The following is a 19,835-nucleotide window of genomic DNA, read 5'->3' on the forward strand; positions in this document are numbered from 1 at the left end:
AGAAGTGCCTGAGTATTGCTTATGTAAGTGTGATTGACTTTGGCTGATATTTAGATCTCTCTGTGAAAAAAAAAAAACCTTTTAATTAAATTTTTTGTGCTTGACGCTATTTGTGGTGTAAACAAATTATTCACACACACACTCATAGAGAAAACGGCTGTGTTATTTGGAAAATCTAATGTGCATTCATTTTCTTTTTGTTGCAGCGAATATTCAACTCCTTTGTTTACACTGAGAAAATCTCAAACGGAGAAAGTGAAGTACAGCAGGTAAGAGGTTATTTAGTATTTGACATTCTCTGTCTTGGCTTTTGGATGTGGCTTCATTACTCTTTCCACGCAGTCTCCATGTGAGGGTTCCTGTTCTCTGTATGATTCACAGACATCCTAAACATAATGGCGGCAACCTCACACTTCAGGTTCTTGTGGACAGTTGAAGTAATAGTTATATGGATGATTTCCTGTTGTATGTTACTTTGGAAATATTATTGAATTCCCTTTGATTGTTATGGAAATTCCTAAACTACTCCTATTTAAAAATTTCAGGAACTATTTTCATCTGATATAGGAAAAAGTGCCCAGGTTTTAGAATCAGGCAAACTGCCGGTCAGATTCTGGTTTTCCTACTTACTTCATGACCCCCAGTAAGCAGCCTCACTTTTTTGACTTGCAGGTTCCCAGTCTTACATAAAAGGAATATAATATCTGCCTTATAAGATTCTGAGAATTAAATGAAGTATTGTCAAATTGAGCATAAATGAAATCCTTATGTGGGAGGTTTGGACATAGAAGCAGCTCAGTAGATATTGGCTCCTTTTGTTCTTTTATTTCTCTTTCCTCTTCTTGTATTCTCCCTTTGCTTCTTTCCTTCCATCTTCTTTCAATGCTCTGTAAAGTCAAAAAGTTCTGAGGACAGATTCTATTCCCTTTATTTATAGCTGGCTTCAAATGGACTGCTTCCCAAATTAAAACATAGTGTTAGCGAACTTGGTCATAAATAATTGATCTGCACTTGAAAAGAAGGGTGGTAAAGAGAATTCTGGGTTTTAATTTCAGCTAATCCACCCACTTCATTACACTGTGTGACCATCAACTGGTAATTTGATGCTGGGTTGGAAATTTAAGTAATAAACAGGACCAAGCTAAAAACCAGAGTGTAGCAGAGTACTTCCACAGAGCAAAGAGATCACTATAGTAAAACACGTAATAATTTAAACTCTCTGAGATGCTGCCTTCATTTTATTCATGGAAAACAGCTTGACTTGATCTGAGCTTCAGAAATGCATACAAGAGGCAAAAGCTTTGCAAGTGTCATTAGAGAGAAGTTATATTTAGGATAGTTATTTATAATGAATTACTGAAGTTTAGCCTTGAAGTTCAGCATTTCCTGTTTATAGACATTAAAAGTTTTTTCACTGGTTTCTTCAGGTTAAATTTATATTCAGGATGTAAGCAGTTGTATATGCATTCTTTTTCTTAGCTTTAGATATTTAAAAAAACTAATGACCTGAAGTTATAATGAATATGAAGTGGTTTGCCATCTTCATAATTCCTGTGTTATTTTTATTCCAACAAACTGGAAAGTGCTTCCGGATCATGAAATTGAAAAGGGTTTTACAGGGGGAGGGTTTCTGCATGAAGCATGTTTAAGGAAACTTTTGGGGAGACCAACAGCCACTTGATAACATTTTAAAGAAACCGATCCAGGGATATCAGTTTTGCTGCTTTCCCTTAAGTAACAGATACAAGTTCTTCCTTCAGCTGTTTTCAGATGTGCATGCTGTTTTGTTTTCACGTACTGGTGTCATTGCTGTATTTAACTGTGAACAAGTTTGGAAGCATTCAATAATAAATTTTTTAAACGATAGCAGCTGATTGAGCTCTTATGGAACACTGGTGCTAGGCCATTTCAGTTTATTATCACATTGATTTTCCTAAATTACCTTGAAGGAAAGATATCCTTATAATGGATGAGGAAAATGAAACTCCAAAAGATGTTACCTGTATTCTCAGGACTATTAAGTAAGCTAGTTTTTAAAATAAGTTTGCTGCAAAGTTACCTGTGTTTTTATTTTAACAGAATTTATTCTAACAATTTTTATTTTGATCCAAAATAGGAGTCTCTGCTAATTTCTGTTTTTATCTGAATAATTCAAATGAAGGAGCATCACCACATAGTCTGTTCTGCCTCTCATCTCTGGTTTTTGGGAATGTCAAAAGAGCCCTCTCTGGTACTGACCCAGAATGTCCTTCTGATTTTCTCCAGTCTTCCCAGTCTGCCCTCTGGAAGAACCCTGAATGAATAGACCATATGCCTCGTTTGCATCCAGTATTTGGAGATAATTATCATGTCATTATCATTATTATTTAGCCTATATTTAAAAATACCAAGGGGCGACTCATAGATACAGAGACGGACTGGTGGTTGCCAGAAAGGAGGGGGGTTGGAGTGATGGATGAAAGAGTTGAGGGGATTAAGAAATAGAAATTGGTAGTTACAAAACAGTCACAGAGATGTGAGTAAAGCACAGGGAATATAGTCAATAAGGTTGCGATAACTATCTATGGTACCAGTTGGGCTACTGGATATATCGAGGGGAACACTATGTAAAGTATCAATATATGATTGTCTAACTAAGCTGTACACCTGAGACCAGTACAAAATAAAATTGGAAGGAAAAGAAAGAAAAGAGAATACGGAGGTCCTAAATTTCTGCTTCTTTGGCTGGTGACTGTAACAATAACAATAATACAAGCTTCTGTTTGCATATGTACTGAATACTTTGCTGTATGCTGTACCTTCACTATGGTACTCCTGTGGGTTGAGTTGGACAGGAGTTATCCCCGCTTTGTAATAAGGAAAGAGTAGCTCCTAGTATCTTCTTAGCTTGATTAATAACTGCCCAGGAACTCTGGCCCCTGAGACCCCGGAGTGTAGCCCGGATGAAAGCTTCAGGGAAATGCTGATCTCCTAGGTTTACCGTTGTGTAATAGGTCCCCCATCACAGTCACCCACACTCTCACACCGGCTGTCTCCTTTGAATTTCAGAATAGGTGGGGGTCAGATAGGAGGGGGTCAGATAGGTGGGGGTCCTAGCTACTATGTGATCAAGCTGGCTTTTTAAAATTTGTGAAGTCTTTTTTTAAACATGTGAAGAATATATAAAACATATACATAAAGAGTAAAAAAATGGAAATGAACCTCCCCACCTGCTACCCATCTAAAGGAAGACAGCAGGGCCACAGCGGAGAAAGGCCTGCGTGACCCTGCCAGCGGCATCTCCCGCTTCCCCCGAGATAACCTCAGCCACTCTTTCTCGCGCGCGCGCGCGTGTGTGTGTGTGTGTGTGTGTATGTGTGGATTTGTTGTATATATTCATTCTCCATATATATCCTTAAAGTAATTATATATTTTGACTACTTTTATTCCTTAGATAAATTTTAAGTATGTTGTGTATATTCATGTATCTTACTCCTTTCTCACTCAGCAGTATATTCCTTAGAATCACCTGTGTTGAGATCTGTCGCTAAGGTGTATTTATTTTCAGTTTTTTGTGCTATTTCATTAGAAGCAGTGTACGTATGCATTTTTTTATTGGTGATACTTGGTTTTTTTGGTGTTCTAATCTTTTTCATTTTTGTTCCTATCTTCTGGCGCATAGTTTAAGTGGAGTAATTCTTTTCATAGAAGGAACATTATTATCCCTGGCCTCTGCTAAGTAAATGGTGGTGGTGTGGAGGGGACCTACACAATATCCAGATGCCTCTGGTGGGGAGAAGGACTTCAGCCCAGATGGAGAGCCCCTTCTGGAATAGAATTGCTGGATGCCAAACTACTTCCTTAGCGGCTGTCATGGGTTACCTTCCTACAGACAGTGTATTAGAAATTTGCTGTTCTATATCCTCGTCAATCCTCGATATTACTTATTTTTAACCTTTTGTCAATTTGGGGTGTTTGAAATGGTATCTGATGAGTTTCATTTGTTTTACTCTGATTAGTGATGAGGTTGAAATGACTTTTCTCATATTTATGATACATTTTTATGGATTTTCTGTCCTGTCAAATGTCTACTAATGTCTTCTGTCCAATTTTAAAATTGGGTTGCTTGTTTATTTTAGAAGTTTAAAAGTTCTATACATGTTCTACATCGGTGCTGTCCAAGAGAATTAGATGATTAGTTCCATATCAGTGCTAACTGAGCAGCCACTAGCCACATGTGGCTTCTGAACACCTGATATGTGGGTAGAGCTACGGTGTAATTCAATGTTAAATTTTATTTAGTTTTTAGCCACACGTGGCCAGTGGTTATCATATAAGATTCCCTTGCAGATTTGTTTCATAAATATATTCTCCCAATTTGTGCTTTTATTTTCACTTTCCTTATGATACCTTTTAAAAGAATAAAGATTTAATTTTAATAGTTTTTAAAATCAATCTTTTACTCTTTGGTTTCTGTTTTTTTATGTTCTGTTAAAGAAATTCTTTTGTACTCCAAAGATAGAAAGATGTTCTCTCACCTTGCCTTCTAAAAGTTTTGCCTTTGTCATTTAAGACTTTTAGCCACCTGAAATTGATTTTGGCATTGGATATGAAGTAGGTATCTAATTTCTTATTTTTCCCCCCATATGAATTTCCAAGTGTTCTAGCACTGTCGATTGAACAATTTGTCTTTTCCCCCTATTTGTTTCCCGTGCATTTTCTGTCATTAGTTAAGCTTCCACATATGTGTGAGTTTGATTTGGTTCTGTTGGTGAATTTTCTCATTGTGCCAATACCATATGTCTGGTAGGGTGACCCATCCCTCCATTTATTCTTCTTGAGAGCATCTGTGGGTCTTTGTGCTTACATAAGAATTTTTGACCACTTGCTCTTATATATGAATTTTAGAATCAGTTTGTCCAGCTATGAAAGAAAATCCTATTGGGATTTTAATTGGCACTATAATGAATCTGTACATCAATTTGAAAGTAATATCTTTACTAATATGTATACTTCACAATAACTTAGTAATTCTACCCAACTATGTCTCTCAGCATGGTTTTGGAATATGTTTACAAAAGACCTGAAAATCCATGCATGTGGGATTTATTTTTAGATATTCTGGTTTATATTATAAATAATAGCTTTAAAATTATTATTTTTTAACTGTTGCTCTTTGTGTTTTATGTGTTCATTGTATATGTAGTTATCTTCTTAAACCATCACATTAGTTTCAATAATTTACCTGTAGCTTCCTTTGGATTTTCTGTGTACATAGTCAGTTAGTCACATAAGACAGTTTTGATTCTCTCTTTCTAATGTTTATCCCTTTTATTTCTTTTCTGTGTCTTGGTACACTGGCCTCCAGGAAAGTATTGGATAAGTTTGGTAATAGTGGCCACAAAACATGATATGTATTATATTTATTGTTTAGTTTTAGGTACACTTTAATTTTTATTATTATTGCTTTGATCTGCCAGTTATTTAGAAGTATGTTTTAAAATTTCCAAATATCTGTACAGTCTTTCTACTTAAACTAGCTATCTCCTATATACTCTCCCATTATACTGAGCTCTTTGGATTACAGGTCTATGCAGTGTCTTCAGTTGGGTTGGCCAAAAAGTTCATTTGGCTTTTTCTGTGAGACGGCTCTAGTAGCACTTGGTTGTCTTTAACTTCATTCAAAACAATTTTGTTAGATTATGTTGTGACAGATGTCCTATCAGCATGCATTAAAAACTCATCAAAATCAGTGAATTTTTGTGTAACCATTTTAATATTGTAAATGGAAGAAAATTGGCAACATTTTTGGCATATTGTGCTTTATTATTTTAAGAAAGGTAAAAACACAACTGAAATGCATAAAAAGATTTGTGCAGTGTATGGAGAAGGTGCTGTGACTGATTAAACATGTCAAAAGAGGTTTGCGGAGTTTTGTGCTGGAGATTTCTCCCTGTACGATGCTCCATGGTTACGTAGACCAGTTGAAGTTCATAGTGATCAAATCAAGACATGAATTGAGAGCAATCAGTGTTATACCACACAAAAGATAGCCGACATATTCAAAATATCCAAATCAATAAAGTTATTGGTGAAAATGAAAAATGTATCTTTTACTTTACAGAAAAGAAAACTAAGTGGACTTTTTGGCCAACCCAATATCAGATTTTTCCATGCTGGCCAAACCCTAAGCTTCATCTCCTTTCCCGGTGCCCTGTGCTGTCATCAAAGTGGAAGCTCAGGGTCTCCGGATTATGTACACATTCCCAGGGTGAAAGCAGGGTTTGGCACTGGTTTATTTCCCAGATTTCTGGCTGTCCCCTTGTTTGGGGACTCAGTGCCTCTAACAGTGGTTTTGGTTTTCATTCAGGACACTGGCCTCTTAACAATTATAAGAACAATTACAACTGCTTGTATGTTTGTTTGATAAGCCAAAAAGAGACTAGTTATTCAAAGTAGAGTGTTGGCCTATGTGCTCTTAATTTTAGTTCACAGTCTGTAGTTGAAAAAAAAAATGGACTTATATATGCATTTTTTTGTTATGTTTTATAGTATGTGGAATCCTGACTTGAGATTTTTATCCATCATTTCTTCTTTGGTGTAATGAAAATTAGAGCCCCATGGGTCCTTGCCCTCCTCCTTACTAATCAGATCTTATTGAGAGTTGGATCTGACTTGTGCATTCTATATAACTTGGCATTAAATCTAACATGTTGTTAATATCTTCTGGTTAGGGGGGCAAAGTAATTAAAACTAATAAAAAACATTTTGTGATTCTTGACTCTTACCACAAAACTCTCTATGGTATAGACTTTTCTTTGCTTTTTCTCATTATTTCTTTTAAATTAACCTTCAGAATGTGGTTCAGAATTGCTTAACAGTGTGTTTTGAATCTTTAATTAGTTCAGTATATGTAGTTTGCTGCCAAAAAACTATGGCAACAGCCTCAGGAAAATACAAATCCCATGCACACATTCTTGTGTGGAATGCCTCCCATAGACTCTGTTTTTCAATACATTAAGAAAGTTGTGTGAGCACATAAAGGCATTATATAAAATTGAACCTGAATCAAAAAAAAGTAAATGTTTGATCAAGAGCCCCAGAAGATAGCAAAACATGGTACATGAAAAAAGCAGTAGAGAGGAAACAAAAGTAGAAAGAGCCTCTAGAAGCACTTGATTGGATCCCTAAAGGAATCAGTCACTGTGGACATACTGTTTCAAGAACTTGCTCTTTTTCTCAAATGCTCTGGTAATTTTTTATTCAATGAAATGGCAAGCATATTTTTATAATTAATGCAGTATTTCATAAACTATTGATTGTTGGCAGCTGCTTATTTTAGAAAACATCAGAATTCTTTTGAAACAGACAAGGTGGTAAAAAGAACTCTTACTCAAACTTGGCTTCATTAGAGTTCTTTTCTGTTTCACAGACTTGTTGTTTATTACTTCCTTCCTTGTATTTTAAGTTAATTTTGCTCTCTTTCTTGCTTCTTAAATTAGAATTTTAGGTCATTGATTTTTATACCCTTTTGTCTTCCCAAGTACAAGAATTTAAAGCTCTAAACTTTCCTTTATGCATAGTTTTGTTACATCCCACAAAATTTGGTATCATGTATTTTCATTATCATTTGCTTTTTAAATATTTTCTAATTTCTCTATGATTTCATCTTGTACCCTTGTATTACTTTGAAATGTGTTGTGTAGTTTACAAAACATTTGGGGTCTTCTCAGATATCTTATTGTTACTGATTTCTAATTCCATTCCATTGTGGTCAGAGAACATACTCTGTATGATTTAAATCCTTCCTAATTTTTTAAAACTTGGGTTTATAACCCAGCATATGCTCTATCTTGGTGAATATACCATGTGAACTTGAAAAGAATGTGTATTCTACAGTTGTTGGTTGTTGAGTTCTTTATGCATTCATTACGTTAAGCTGATGGATAGTTCAGATCATTTATTTTGGGTCTGATTTTCATTTTGTTTAATTCTGTCATTTGCTCTGAGGAATGTTAATATCTTCAACTATAATACTTGAATTGTATTTTTCCCCCATTCTGTATATTTTTATCTCATGGATTTTGAAGCTTAATTATTGGGCATGTATACATTTAAGATTGTTAGACCTTCCTGATGAGTTACTTGCAACATTATGAAATGTCACTCTTTATCTCTGGTGGTAATGCTCTATCCTTGAAGTCTATTTTACCTAATATTTATATAGTCACTCCAATCTTTGTTTGCTTACTATCTGCATGGTATATCTTTTCATAAGCTTATACTCCCAATGTCTCTATTATTAAAAGTGTGTTTCTTTACATAGAATATAGTTGAGACTTTTTTTTAAGCTATTTTGACCATTTCTGTCTTGTAATTGGGATTATTTAGTCAATTAATATTAAATTCGATTGTTGGATTTGGGTCAAAAATTTTATTGTTTTCCCTTTTCCTCTGTGGTTTTTGTTTCCTTCACCTTCCCTACCCTCTTTTTGGATTTTTGAAATTTTTTTAAAAATTTCAATATATTTTATTTTTAGCTATATTTCTTTATATACTTTAAGTGTATACTCTGGATATTATAATATATATTCTTAACTTATTTCAGTCTGTTTAGAGTTAATATTTTATCACTATGTGAAATATAAAACCCTCATAACCTTATAGGTCCATTTCTCTATAACTATTCTTTATGCTAAGGTTATTGAATCTATTCTATCTATAAATATTACAAACTGCACATGTGTTATTGTTTTTGCTTTAAACTGTTATATGAATTTAATGAATTAAATTTAACTAATTAAAAAAATTCTATATATTTACCATTTCCAGTGCTCAATCACTTCTTTCTAAAAATACCAGCTGATAATGAATCTGAATAATTCCTTTAATATTTACTTGTAGTGCAGATTTCCTTATGACAAATTATATTAGTTTTTCATGATCTTTTACTCATAAAATGTCTCTATTTTGTCTTTTCTCTTAAAAGATTTTTTGACTTGAGATTTCATATTGAATTGACAGTTTTTTTAAGGATGTTCCTCTGTGTTCTAGACTACATAGTTTTTGATGAGAAGTCAGTTAAAGTTCTTACTCTGCCTGCAGTGCCATCATCCTACCCCTGCCTCTTGGCAACTTTCAAAGTTTTTCTCTATGTCTTTGGTTTTCAACAATTTGACTGTGACTACCTAGTCATAGGAGTCTCCATACTCATCCTGCTTGGTGTCTGTTGAGCTTCCTGAATCTGTTCATTATTTCTTTAATCCAATTTGGGGACTTTTGACCATTATTTCTTTAAACATTTTTTTCTAACTCCTTCTGGGACTCCAGTTTATGCAAGATCTTTTGATATTTTAACACCAGTTCCTGAGATAATTTCCTCTTTTTCTTCTCATTCTTTTAATATTGTTTTCCCTCTGACCTTCAGATTAGGTCGTTTTCATTGGTCTCTCCTTAACTTCAGTCCTATTATTTTCATTCTGCTATTTACCTTTCCAGATATACATATTTTTAAATTTTTTGATGTTGTATTTTTAAACACTAGGATTTCCATTTTTTAAATAGATTCCTACTTCTCTGAGATTTTTTTTTCTCTTTTCAATTCATTGAAAGCATATTTTTCCTTTGTATCCTTGAGTAGAGTTATAATTGCTTTAGAATTCTAATTCTAACATCTGTGAATTTTTTGAATTTGATCTCTGTTGATTGCCTTTTGTATTGAGAATAGGTCAAACTCTGCTTTTCTTTATATGTCAAAAGAAATTGGAAATTGTGAAAAACTCTGGATTTTGTTATATTCCTGTAAGGAGTGCTGATTATTTTGTTTGTTTTAGTAGGCAATTAACTTACTGGACACAAACTGCTAATTTGAATCTGCATCAACAGCTCAAATTTCAGCTCATTGTTTATTTAGGTGTAGTTTACTCTATACATTTATAGTTCAGATATCTAAGAATTTTTCTGCCTCCAAAGGTGTTTCAAAACACTCTAGCACTTAAAATATGTTTTGACAGAAATCTAGTTTTTTAAAATTGTTTTTTAAAGATTTTATTTATTTTTAAAGAGGGGGAAGGGAGGAGCAGAAAAACATCAATGTGTGGTTGCCTCTTGTGCGCCCCCTGTTGTGGACCTGGCCCACAACCCAGGCATGTGCCCTGACTGGGAATTGAACCAATGACCCCTTGGTTCACAGGCTGGTGCTCAATCCACAAAGCCACACCAGCCAGAGCATGTTTTTATAAATTATTGATACTGACAACTCTACCTGCGTGATTTCAGGTTTAATGTTTCACTTCACCAAATACCATTTATTCTGGGACATAGTAAAGGAGAAGCATATCAGTTTTATAAGAAATTGATGCTTATTAGGTGCTAATATTCCAAACTGTTCTTTTATATAAATATGAATTCGAGGTCCCATCATGAGGAATTTGGACCAGTCCAAAACAATGGATTAGGAGTCTTCTGAAAAGCAAGATATAAATCTTGCACAAAATTATATCCCTTTACGCATAGGAGGAGAAAGATATTCTGTAGCAGAACAATTTACTTGTGGTCTCCATTAAATAGCCCTTTCTTTAAAGAAATTATAACTCTTCTGGTCAAGACAGTGGTGTAGACAATCATGGGTCACCTCTTCACACAACCACATCAAAATTACAAATAAAATATAGCACAACCATCAGTCAGAACCATCAGAAATTGAGTTGAATGGAAATTTAAATATGGAATTAAAGAAACCACACCCATCAAGACTGGTAGGCGAGGCGCAGGTGCGGAACAGGCTGGTCTCTCACCCGTATGTGGTGGATGAAAATTTGGAAGGGATATCTCAGGAGCAAGCAGGCCCAGCCCCACACCAGGCCCCCCAGCACAGTGTTCCAGTGCCAGGAAGATAAGTTCCCACAACTTCTGGTTGCAAAAGCCAGTGGGGATTTAGTCAGTGGAAGAAATTTCTGGAGCCCCAAGCAGTTCCTTTTAAGGAACCCACACACAGACTCACCTACTCAGACTCACTCCCCCTGGGCTCCAGCCCTGGGATGGCAGCTTGAAGGGCACCAGTGGTATATAGGTAGAGACTGAAGTGTCTGGCATCATGGTGAGCAGAGGCCATTGTCCGTTTTCTAAGCCTTCCACCTGCAGAGCCACAGAGCCAGCAGGCTGGTGCCATATTTAAGACGGCATCGACCTGGCTAACACTGTTTGACCCGCCTCGGAGATCCCCAGAGACTCCGCCCCACCCAACTTAAGGGCCCACAGAAGCTGCTTTTCCATATGAATGGCTCGTGTTGGCTTATGCTTCACAACTTCCTAAACCTTATCAAACAGGCAGTAACTGGCCTCAGTGAGCCCCAGGCCCAGCACTTGCAGCAGCCAGCCTAGATTCACAGCTTGGCTTCACCTGGGAATCTCCAAGCCCAGCACAAGTAGCAGCAGCCTTCTCAGGTTGCTTTATAGCTCAGGCAAGGTGGTCCCGGGCAAAACACAGGACCGGGGCTGGTCTTTTCCTGCACCAGAAAACCCCAGGGCCAGTGCACCCTGGGGATATCTGTAGAGCACTTTAGAGCACCATCACCCTGCCCTTTCACAGCTGATCCTCCACAGAGGGCAGAGGTTGGTCATAAGTGGCCACAGCCAATCCTTGCAGCTGACTTACCTGTGTAAATCCCTCGCATTGATCTGCAAACAGCAACCAAAGCAAAACTACAGGAAGAGGGTATACTCAGTCACACAAAGGGCACACCTGGAATACCCAGCTTGGGTGACAGGGGACACTGTGCCACTGGACCCTATAGGGTACCTACTACATTAGGCTACACTACAAAGACACAGGGTCATACCAGGTCTACCGTATACATAGAAACAAACACAGAGAGGCTGCCAAAACGAGGAGACAAAGAAACACGGCCCAAATGAAAGAACAGATGAAAACTCCAGAAAAAGAGCTAAACAAAATGAAGATAAGCAATCTATCAGATTTAGAGTTCAAAACACTGGTTATAAGGATGCTCAAGGAACTTAGTGAGGACCTCAGCAGCATAAAAAATATCTAGTCAGAAATGAAGGATTTGCTAATTGAAAAAAAAAAAAAACACTTTATAGGAAAACAACAGTAGAGTGGAAAAAGCTGAGAATCAAATCAATGATTGGTTGTTTTTGCTTCCTTACATTCCAAATCAGAACAACAAGATGAAAAAAGAATCCAACAAAAAGAAATGAGGGTAGTATAAACAGCCTCTAGGACAACTTCAAGAAGTCCAACATTTGCATTATAGGGGTGCCCAAAGGAGAGGAGGAAGAGCAAGAAATTAGAAATCTATTTGAAGAAATAATGAAAGAAAACTCCCCTAATTTGGTGAAGGAAATAGACATGCAAGTCTAGGAAGCATGGAGTCCCAAACAAGTTGTGCCCAAAGAGGAACACACCAGAGCACATCATAATTAAAATGCCAAAGATTTAAAGGTAAAGAGAGAATCTTACAAGCAGCAAAGGCAGAGTTTCCTACAAAACAATTCCCATAAGACTGTCAGCTGATTTCTCAAAAGAAACTTTGCAGGGGAGAAGAGACTGACAAATATTCGAAGTAATGAAAAGCAAGGACCTACAACCAAGACTACTCTACCCAGCAAAGATGGAAGGGCAGATAAAGTGCTTCCCAGACAAGGTAAAGCAAGGAATTTATCATCACCAAGCCATTACTACATGAAATGTTAAAGGAATTTATTTAAGGAAAAGATCAATATTATGAACAGTAAAATGACAACAAACTCACAAGTATCAACAACTGAATCTAAAAAATAAAAACAAAAACTAAGCAAACAACCAGAACAGGAACAGAATCATAGGTATGGAGATCATTTGGAGGGTTATCAGCTGGAGTAGAAAGGGGAGAAAGGGAGAAATGGTGCAGGGAACAAGAAGTATAATTGGTAGGAACAAAATAGACAGGGGGATGTTAGAATAGTATAGGAAAGGGAGAAGCTAAAGAACTTACACAAACAGCCCATGGACATGAACTAAAGGGTGGAACATTGTTGGAAGGAATGTGGGAGGAGGGCGGCAAAGGGAAAAAATTGGGACAACTGTAATAGCATAATCAATAAAGTGTACTTTAAAATATTTTTTAAAAAAATAAATGTGTTTTGGAAATAAAAAGATTATGAATAGCAAATCAACCTTAAAGTGACAGTTCTTTATGTGCTAATATGTGAAGAATCGATCCTAAGTAGCATGATGCTATAGGATTTTAAAGCTGGAAGCAATCTCAGAGACCATGGGTACAAGGCCAGAAAGGCTAGGAAACTTCTCTTCATTCTTTTTGGATAACCTCCTTGTAGCTTGGGATGGAGAATTAAAGAACTTTATCTTTCGATTTGAAAACTTGAGTTCTGGACAGGATTCTGTCATTGACTGCTTAACTTTTGGCATAATATTCAACTCGGTGTCTACATCAATTTTATCTATAAAATGAGAATAATAGTCTGTTCTGCAAGATTCTTTAAAAGGATATTTGGTTGGCTCAAAGTAGGCTTGCAGTATTTTGTGTTCTGCTTTCAGAATACAAAAATGGTGGTACAGTGTAAATAAAAGGGTACACTAGTGAGATGATATCTATTCTTAGTTTGTTATTTAATCCTCTTAAGTAACTTGTGCCTGGAAGCAAAGATCTGTAAACTTTTTTAGAAGGATAATTTCCAAGAGAGAATGATCACAGAAAGGCCCTGGGAGGGACTAATAGGATCTTTAAATAGTCAAGAAATGTGAGACTGGACATGGGATTTATACTGGCTTTGCATCTGTGTTCACTCTGTATTTCTCTGCCTAGAAACTCTCCACTGTAGGAGAGTCCAGGTATGTTGTCAGACTGTGCACTAGACCACAGGGAGAAAAAGGACAGTGATTAGACAGGAAGAGGTGTGGAAGAGCTGAGCTCTTAGGCATCTCATCTTTGACTTCTGGCTTCCTGTGCCTGGTACTGGTTAGGAAGTTAGTAAATATTTGTTGGGGGGAAAAATGACTGGAGATACTCTTGCATCTCAATATTCATATTTTCAGTATCTGGATTTGTTTTGGGGTTGCCTTGTCAAATGTAACTAGTGTGGTGGTAGCCTGAAGGCTCTCGTTTTGTTTACAGTTACCTAGTGAAGTATGTTCAAGGCTCAGACTTGTCCAGACTAGAGGAATCCTGGAGGTGGTATGGATGGATTCTGTTCTTTGCCCTCAACTTTTCCCCCATCTATTCCCAGGGGATTTGTTTAGCCTCAGTACTGGTGTAGGTCACCCCTTACCCAAATCTACATTTGGCTCTGTGTTTATTTTAAGTGTTCATTAAATGTTTATTGAATGGGTGAATAAAAAGCACTAAATCTGTAGGAAGGCAAAAGAAAGATTGAGAGGTATTGAAGCTGCCCAGGTGGGGAATTATAATGAATCAACCAAGGATCAGAGCAAACAAATGACTGTTCTCACAAACCACAGGCCCAGCAAGTTTAGCTGGTTAGTGTTTAGGTTTCCGTGATTGGAAATCAATCTGTGTCTGTTTCAGCTCTTACTGTTCTTGGTCTGACTCTCCAAAAGATGTTAATTTTTATCTTAGAAAACTCTCTTCCCAGACTATTTATCAAATCTTAGGATGCCTTGTTAGCAAGATGGTGTGGTAGTCTGTCATTTTGGAAAGGTGGTATAAGAGGGGATGTGGTAGTTACTATTATCGTGATTCTTTAGTGTTGCCATGTATGTTTTCTCATTTTATCCTCTTAATGATGTAAAAAGTACAGGTGTTACTATTTTTCATGTGGGAAAACTGTATCAGAGAAATATAATGTAGTTGCATTTATCAGAGGTGCCAAAGTGGTTGAGACAGATTTTTAATCCTAGTTTTGTGCTTTCTTTGTTTATATTGTATTGGCTATGATAATAGCTAGCATCATTTATTTAATATATATTACTAATTAATACATATTATTAATTAAGCACTGTCTGTAAATCTTCTCTCTTTGTACTATATGGCTTGTTTCTTTTCCTTAAAGAGTTTATTTACTTATTTTTAGAGAGAGGGGAAAGGAAGGAGAAAGAGAGGGAGAGAAACAACAATGTGTGGTTGCCTCTTGCACGCCCCCTGTTGTGCTCTGGCTGGGAATTGAACTGGGAACCCTTTTGTTCACAGGCTGGCACTCAGTCCACTAAGCTACGCCAGCCTGGGCCACATGGTTTGTTTCTTTATATCCTTTCAATCATGGCTCAGTGTTACCACCCAGTGAAGCCCTACTTGAATACCCATTTATAAAATGTTTTAACTGCACCCCTCTTTCTTTCTCCTCTGCTTTTTAAAATCTCCTTATAATTGATCACCTAGGACTTATATATGTATCTATTTTTTTCATTGTGTATCTTTTCTAATAGAATATAAGCTCTATGAGAGCAGAAATTTTTGTCTGTCTCATTCCTTGTCATGCCACTAGTACCATGAAAAAGCATCTCCAAGGGGTGTATGGTAGGTACTCAGTAAATATTAGGTTGTCCAAAAACTCCATTAAATTTTTTTCATAAAATAAAAGACATGTTTTTCATTTTCACCAATAGCACTATTGATTTGGATATTTTGAGTATGTTGGCTGTCTCCCGCTATTGGCATCTACTGGGTAGAGGCCAGGGGAGCTGTTGATCATCTTCCAGTGCATAAGACAGCCCACAGCAAAGAATTATTTGGCCAAAATGTCAGTAGTACCAAGAAACGTCACAAACCACTTTTGACATGTTCGGTCAGTCATAACACCTTCTCCACACACTGCACAAATCTTTTGTACAGAGTGTGTTTCGGTTGCATTTTTACCTTTCTTGAAATAATGAAGCATAATACACCAAAAATGTTGCATATTTTCTCCCATCTTCAATATTAAATGGCTGCACAAAAATTCAACAGTTTTGATGTTTTTTTAAATGCGCACTGATATGACAGCTGTCACAATACAATCTAGCAAAATTGTTTTGAATGAAGTTAAAGACAACTAAGCACTACTAGAGTGTATGGAAAAAATGTAATGGGCTTTTTGGCCAACCCAATATTTGCAGCAGGAATTTATAATTCTCAAAATCAACTCTATAAGGTTTACTGGGAAGGAAACTGAACAAAGAAATATTTTGTCCAAAGTCAGCTAAGAGGTTAGAGAACCTGATTTTGAACTTAAGTGTATTTAGATTCAATGCTTCCCTATATATGCTCAATTTTTTTTCCCCTAAGGTATTGGGCAGGGGCCGAAGGGAGTATTGCAGTTTGTTATAGGACATTAGGAACCAGGTTCTGTTCTTTCTCTAATCCCTTTTCTAGCAAGTCTCCTTACTTGATTAATATATTGAAATTTAATATGAAATTTTTTTAATGATATATCACATTAGAAAAAGGAAATGTTTATAAACTGTTATACTACATCATGGTGCTTTCCCAGAAAAATCATGCAAGTTTGACTTTGAATTTGTTTTAAAAGAAATGCAACAACATTGTGTTTAGAGGACAGTCTTTAAAATTTTGGAAGGACTAAGAAAATATTAAATAAATATTTTTATAGCAGAGAGAACATTTTTGGCATAAGTTACCTCTTCCAAAAATAAAAATTAGGTTCTGTCATACCTCTGGTAAGTGGTAGGCAGTTGATAAATTCAGCAGACATTTGTTGAGGAATTATTACGTACTTGGCATTGCAGGAAGAGAAACAAAAAGCTTATCCCAAGGACATAGTTAAGTCACAGGAGACATGTTCTTATTTTGGTATATGTTGCTACTCTCTTGCAGGTGATGCCCTGAAGGACAGAAATGCCCTCTTTGGGCATTTACGAGAGGCAGAGTGGTGGTCTAAATAGACCACAGATCCCATTTAGTGTGGTCTTTGTACTTTGGGTTATGTTCAAATTATGTATGTGTTTTCTAAAATGTTTATAAGTGGGGGATGGGTACAAGAACCAGTATGTATCTAGATTGCGTTATATTTTATAAAAGGTTATTTAACATGGTAGTTTGTTTATTTAACAACTACTGCTTCATGTGAGATATCCTATTAGCTTTTACCACAACCCAGTGATACAAATACATTTTTCTCCCTGTTTTAGAGCCAAGTAATTGAGACTCAGACATATTAATTTCTCAAAATTATTCTTCTTTTAAACAGAAGGTTCAGATATCTTTATTAAATATTTAAATTTATTTTTAATTATAGTTGGCATGCAGTATTACATTACTTTCAGTGGTACAACACAGTGATTAAACATTCATATACCTTACAAAGTGATCACCACAATAAGTCTAGTAACCATCTGTCACAGTACTTAGTTATGATGTTATGGACTCTATCAGCTATGCTGTATATTAGATCCCCGTGACTTATTTTATAACTAGAAGTTTGTACTTGTTAATTTCCTTTTTTCTTTTTTGCTTATTCTCCAACCACCTTTCCATCTGGCAGCCACCAGCTCATTCTCTGTATGAGTTTGTTCCTGTTTTGCTTTGTTTGTTTATTTTCTTGTTTAGATTTCATATCTAAGTGAAATCATATGGTATTTGTCTTTCTCTGTCTGACTTGTTTCGCTTACCCTAATACTCTTTAGGTCCACCCATGTTTTCACAAATGGTAAGATTTTGTTCTTTTTTTATGGCTGAGTAATACTCTCTTGTGTGTATATACCACATCTTTATCCATTCACTTATTGATGGACACCTAGGTTACGTCTACATCTTGGCTATTGTAAACAGTGCTGCAGTGAACATAGGGGTGCATATATCTTTTTCAAATCATTGTTTTTCTTTTCTTTGGCTACATACCCAGAAATACAATTGCCGGGTCCTATGGTAGTTCTTTTTAAGATTTTTTTAAGCATCTCCATACTGCTTTCCATAGTGGCTGCACTAATCTTTAATTCCACCAACAGCGCACAAGGGTCCCCTTTTTACATCATCGCCAGTGCTTGTTTGTTGCCTTTTTGACGGTAGCCATTTGGACAGGTGTGAGGTGATACCTCACTGTGGTTTTGACTAGCATTTGCCTGATGATTAGTGATGCTGAACAACTTTTCATGTGTCTGTTGTCCATCTGTATATCTTGTTTGGAGAAATATCTCTTTAGGTCTTCTGCCCATTTTTAAATTGGATCTTTTTTGTTTGTTTGTTTTTTACATTCAGGTGTCTGCATTCCTTATATATTTTGGATATTAAGCTTTTTATCAGATATATCATTTGCAGATATCTTCTCCTCTTCACTAGTTTGCCTTTTCTTCTTGTTGGTTTCCATGGCTGTGTGAAAGCTTTTTAGTTTGATGTAGACCCATTTGTTTATTTTTGCTTTGCCCGAGGAGACATTGCCAAAAAAATATTGCTAGGATCATGTCAAAGAGTTTACTCTCTCTGTTTTCATCTAGGAGTTTTATGGTTTCAGGTCTTACATTTAAGTCTTTAATCCATTCCCAAAACCATTCTTGAATTAGGTGATAAGTAGGACCAGGATTTCAGTCAATGTGGTCTAACTCTAAAGCCCCTGTTCTTAACCACTGTGCTATGTTACCTTTCCTACTTTTTCCACTGCCAGTTTTTCCACATTTTCAATTTTTTAATTGAAGGCAGTTTATTCTCTCCTGAGAGTATTGCACATCAACCAAAGTAATATAAATAATATGTCTAAACACTGTAAGTACTATGATGAAAACTTAGCTGCTAAATGAGGAAAAGATGGAGTTTAAATGCTCATTTGACATGAGTTGAAAATTGGTGGGGAGCACCGTCTCTACTGCTGGGGAAAGCCTTTTAGCTCTAGTAAATCAAAAAGATATAAGTTGCGCCTTGTGAGGAAGGGCATTCTAATATTAATGGATCATTCTGTGGGAACATAAACAAGATATAAAAACAATTGAAGCCCTTGATTTATTTGAAGACGAGGCTCTTTTGTCTTTTTCACAGTTTATCATTTCTCCATTATTAGCATAACGTAAGGCAGTTGGTTCTAATTTGTGTCATTTTGGAATGTGTCATATGGGCTATTGATTTTTTTTGTTGTGTTTTCTTGGGGTTTGCTATTGTTGTGGTAAATAAGTAGCCCCTAAATAAGAACTTTAGCTAATGGAGAAAAATTGCGGCTGTTGGGCTAGCAGCATGCGAGATTAAAGTATAACCTGGTGAGCTTCTGTTCTGTCACACACAAGGAAAAGTTGAACTCCCGGCATTCTTCATGTAAAGCGGTGGTTGGTAAAGCTTTTGTGAGTGTGTTCTCCCTGAAGAATAGAGCAGACCCTTAGCTCCCTCTCAGAACTCAAGTTCTCTTCCAATATAAACCTTTGACAATAAGTAGGATACTTGGAAAACTGCCCGGCAAGCTTCTTGGGGGAAAAGCAAGGTGGGCCAGGGGAGAGGAAACACTCTGACAGCTACCTCGCTCACTATTTAATAAATAGCAATTTTCATTTTAAAGTAGTTAACTATCTTGTTTATATTTTAAGGAAGAATATATGCAGCATATGTTCTGCCTGCTTATATATAGTATTTGGAAGTTAAAGCATGTGCGTATGCATGCATGAAAGCTTTAATTCCTGCACTAAATATAGACCAGCTGACTTCAAGGGTACATACTGTACATTATTAGCCAATGTATGTGCCTGGTGTCGAGATAAGCTGAGATAATCTTGCTATAATACACCCCCAATCCCTCCTGTATACTCACACGTTTTATATAATCTACTCTCTTTGAACACAGAAAAATGCAGTATATATCTATTTATATATATATATATTTTTACATATATATAAATTGTATTCCTGCACATAGTCATAGTATTTATAACAGTATTCATTTTTGCATTCGTATATATACACCTATAC

At 36.2% G+C, this 19,835-nt stretch overlaps 1 protein-coding gene across 1 annotated transcript in view; it reads left to right on the forward strand.

Moving 5' to 3' along the window:
• CACHD1 (cache domain containing 1) overlaps positions 1-19,835 on the forward strand; it is a 205,165-nt gene that overhangs the window by 79,885 nt on the left and 105,445 nt on the right. Inside the window, exon 2 of the mRNA XM_054574183.1 lies at positions 207-269. Within this exon, the coding sequence (XP_054430158.1) occupies positions 207-269 (63 nt within the window). The remainder of the gene's footprint in view (positions 1-206; positions 270-19,835) is intronic.

The sequence above is a fragment of the Pteronotus mesoamericanus genome, unplaced genomic scaffold (genome assembly GCF_021234165.1).
Source record: "Pteronotus mesoamericanus isolate MK-2021 breed Mesoamerican mustached bat unplaced genomic scaffold, CSHL_Meso_final contig_105, whole genome shotgun sequence".
Taxonomy (NCBI): domain Eukaryota; kingdom Metazoa; phylum Chordata; class Mammalia; order Chiroptera; family Mormoopidae; genus Pteronotus; species Pteronotus mesoamericanus.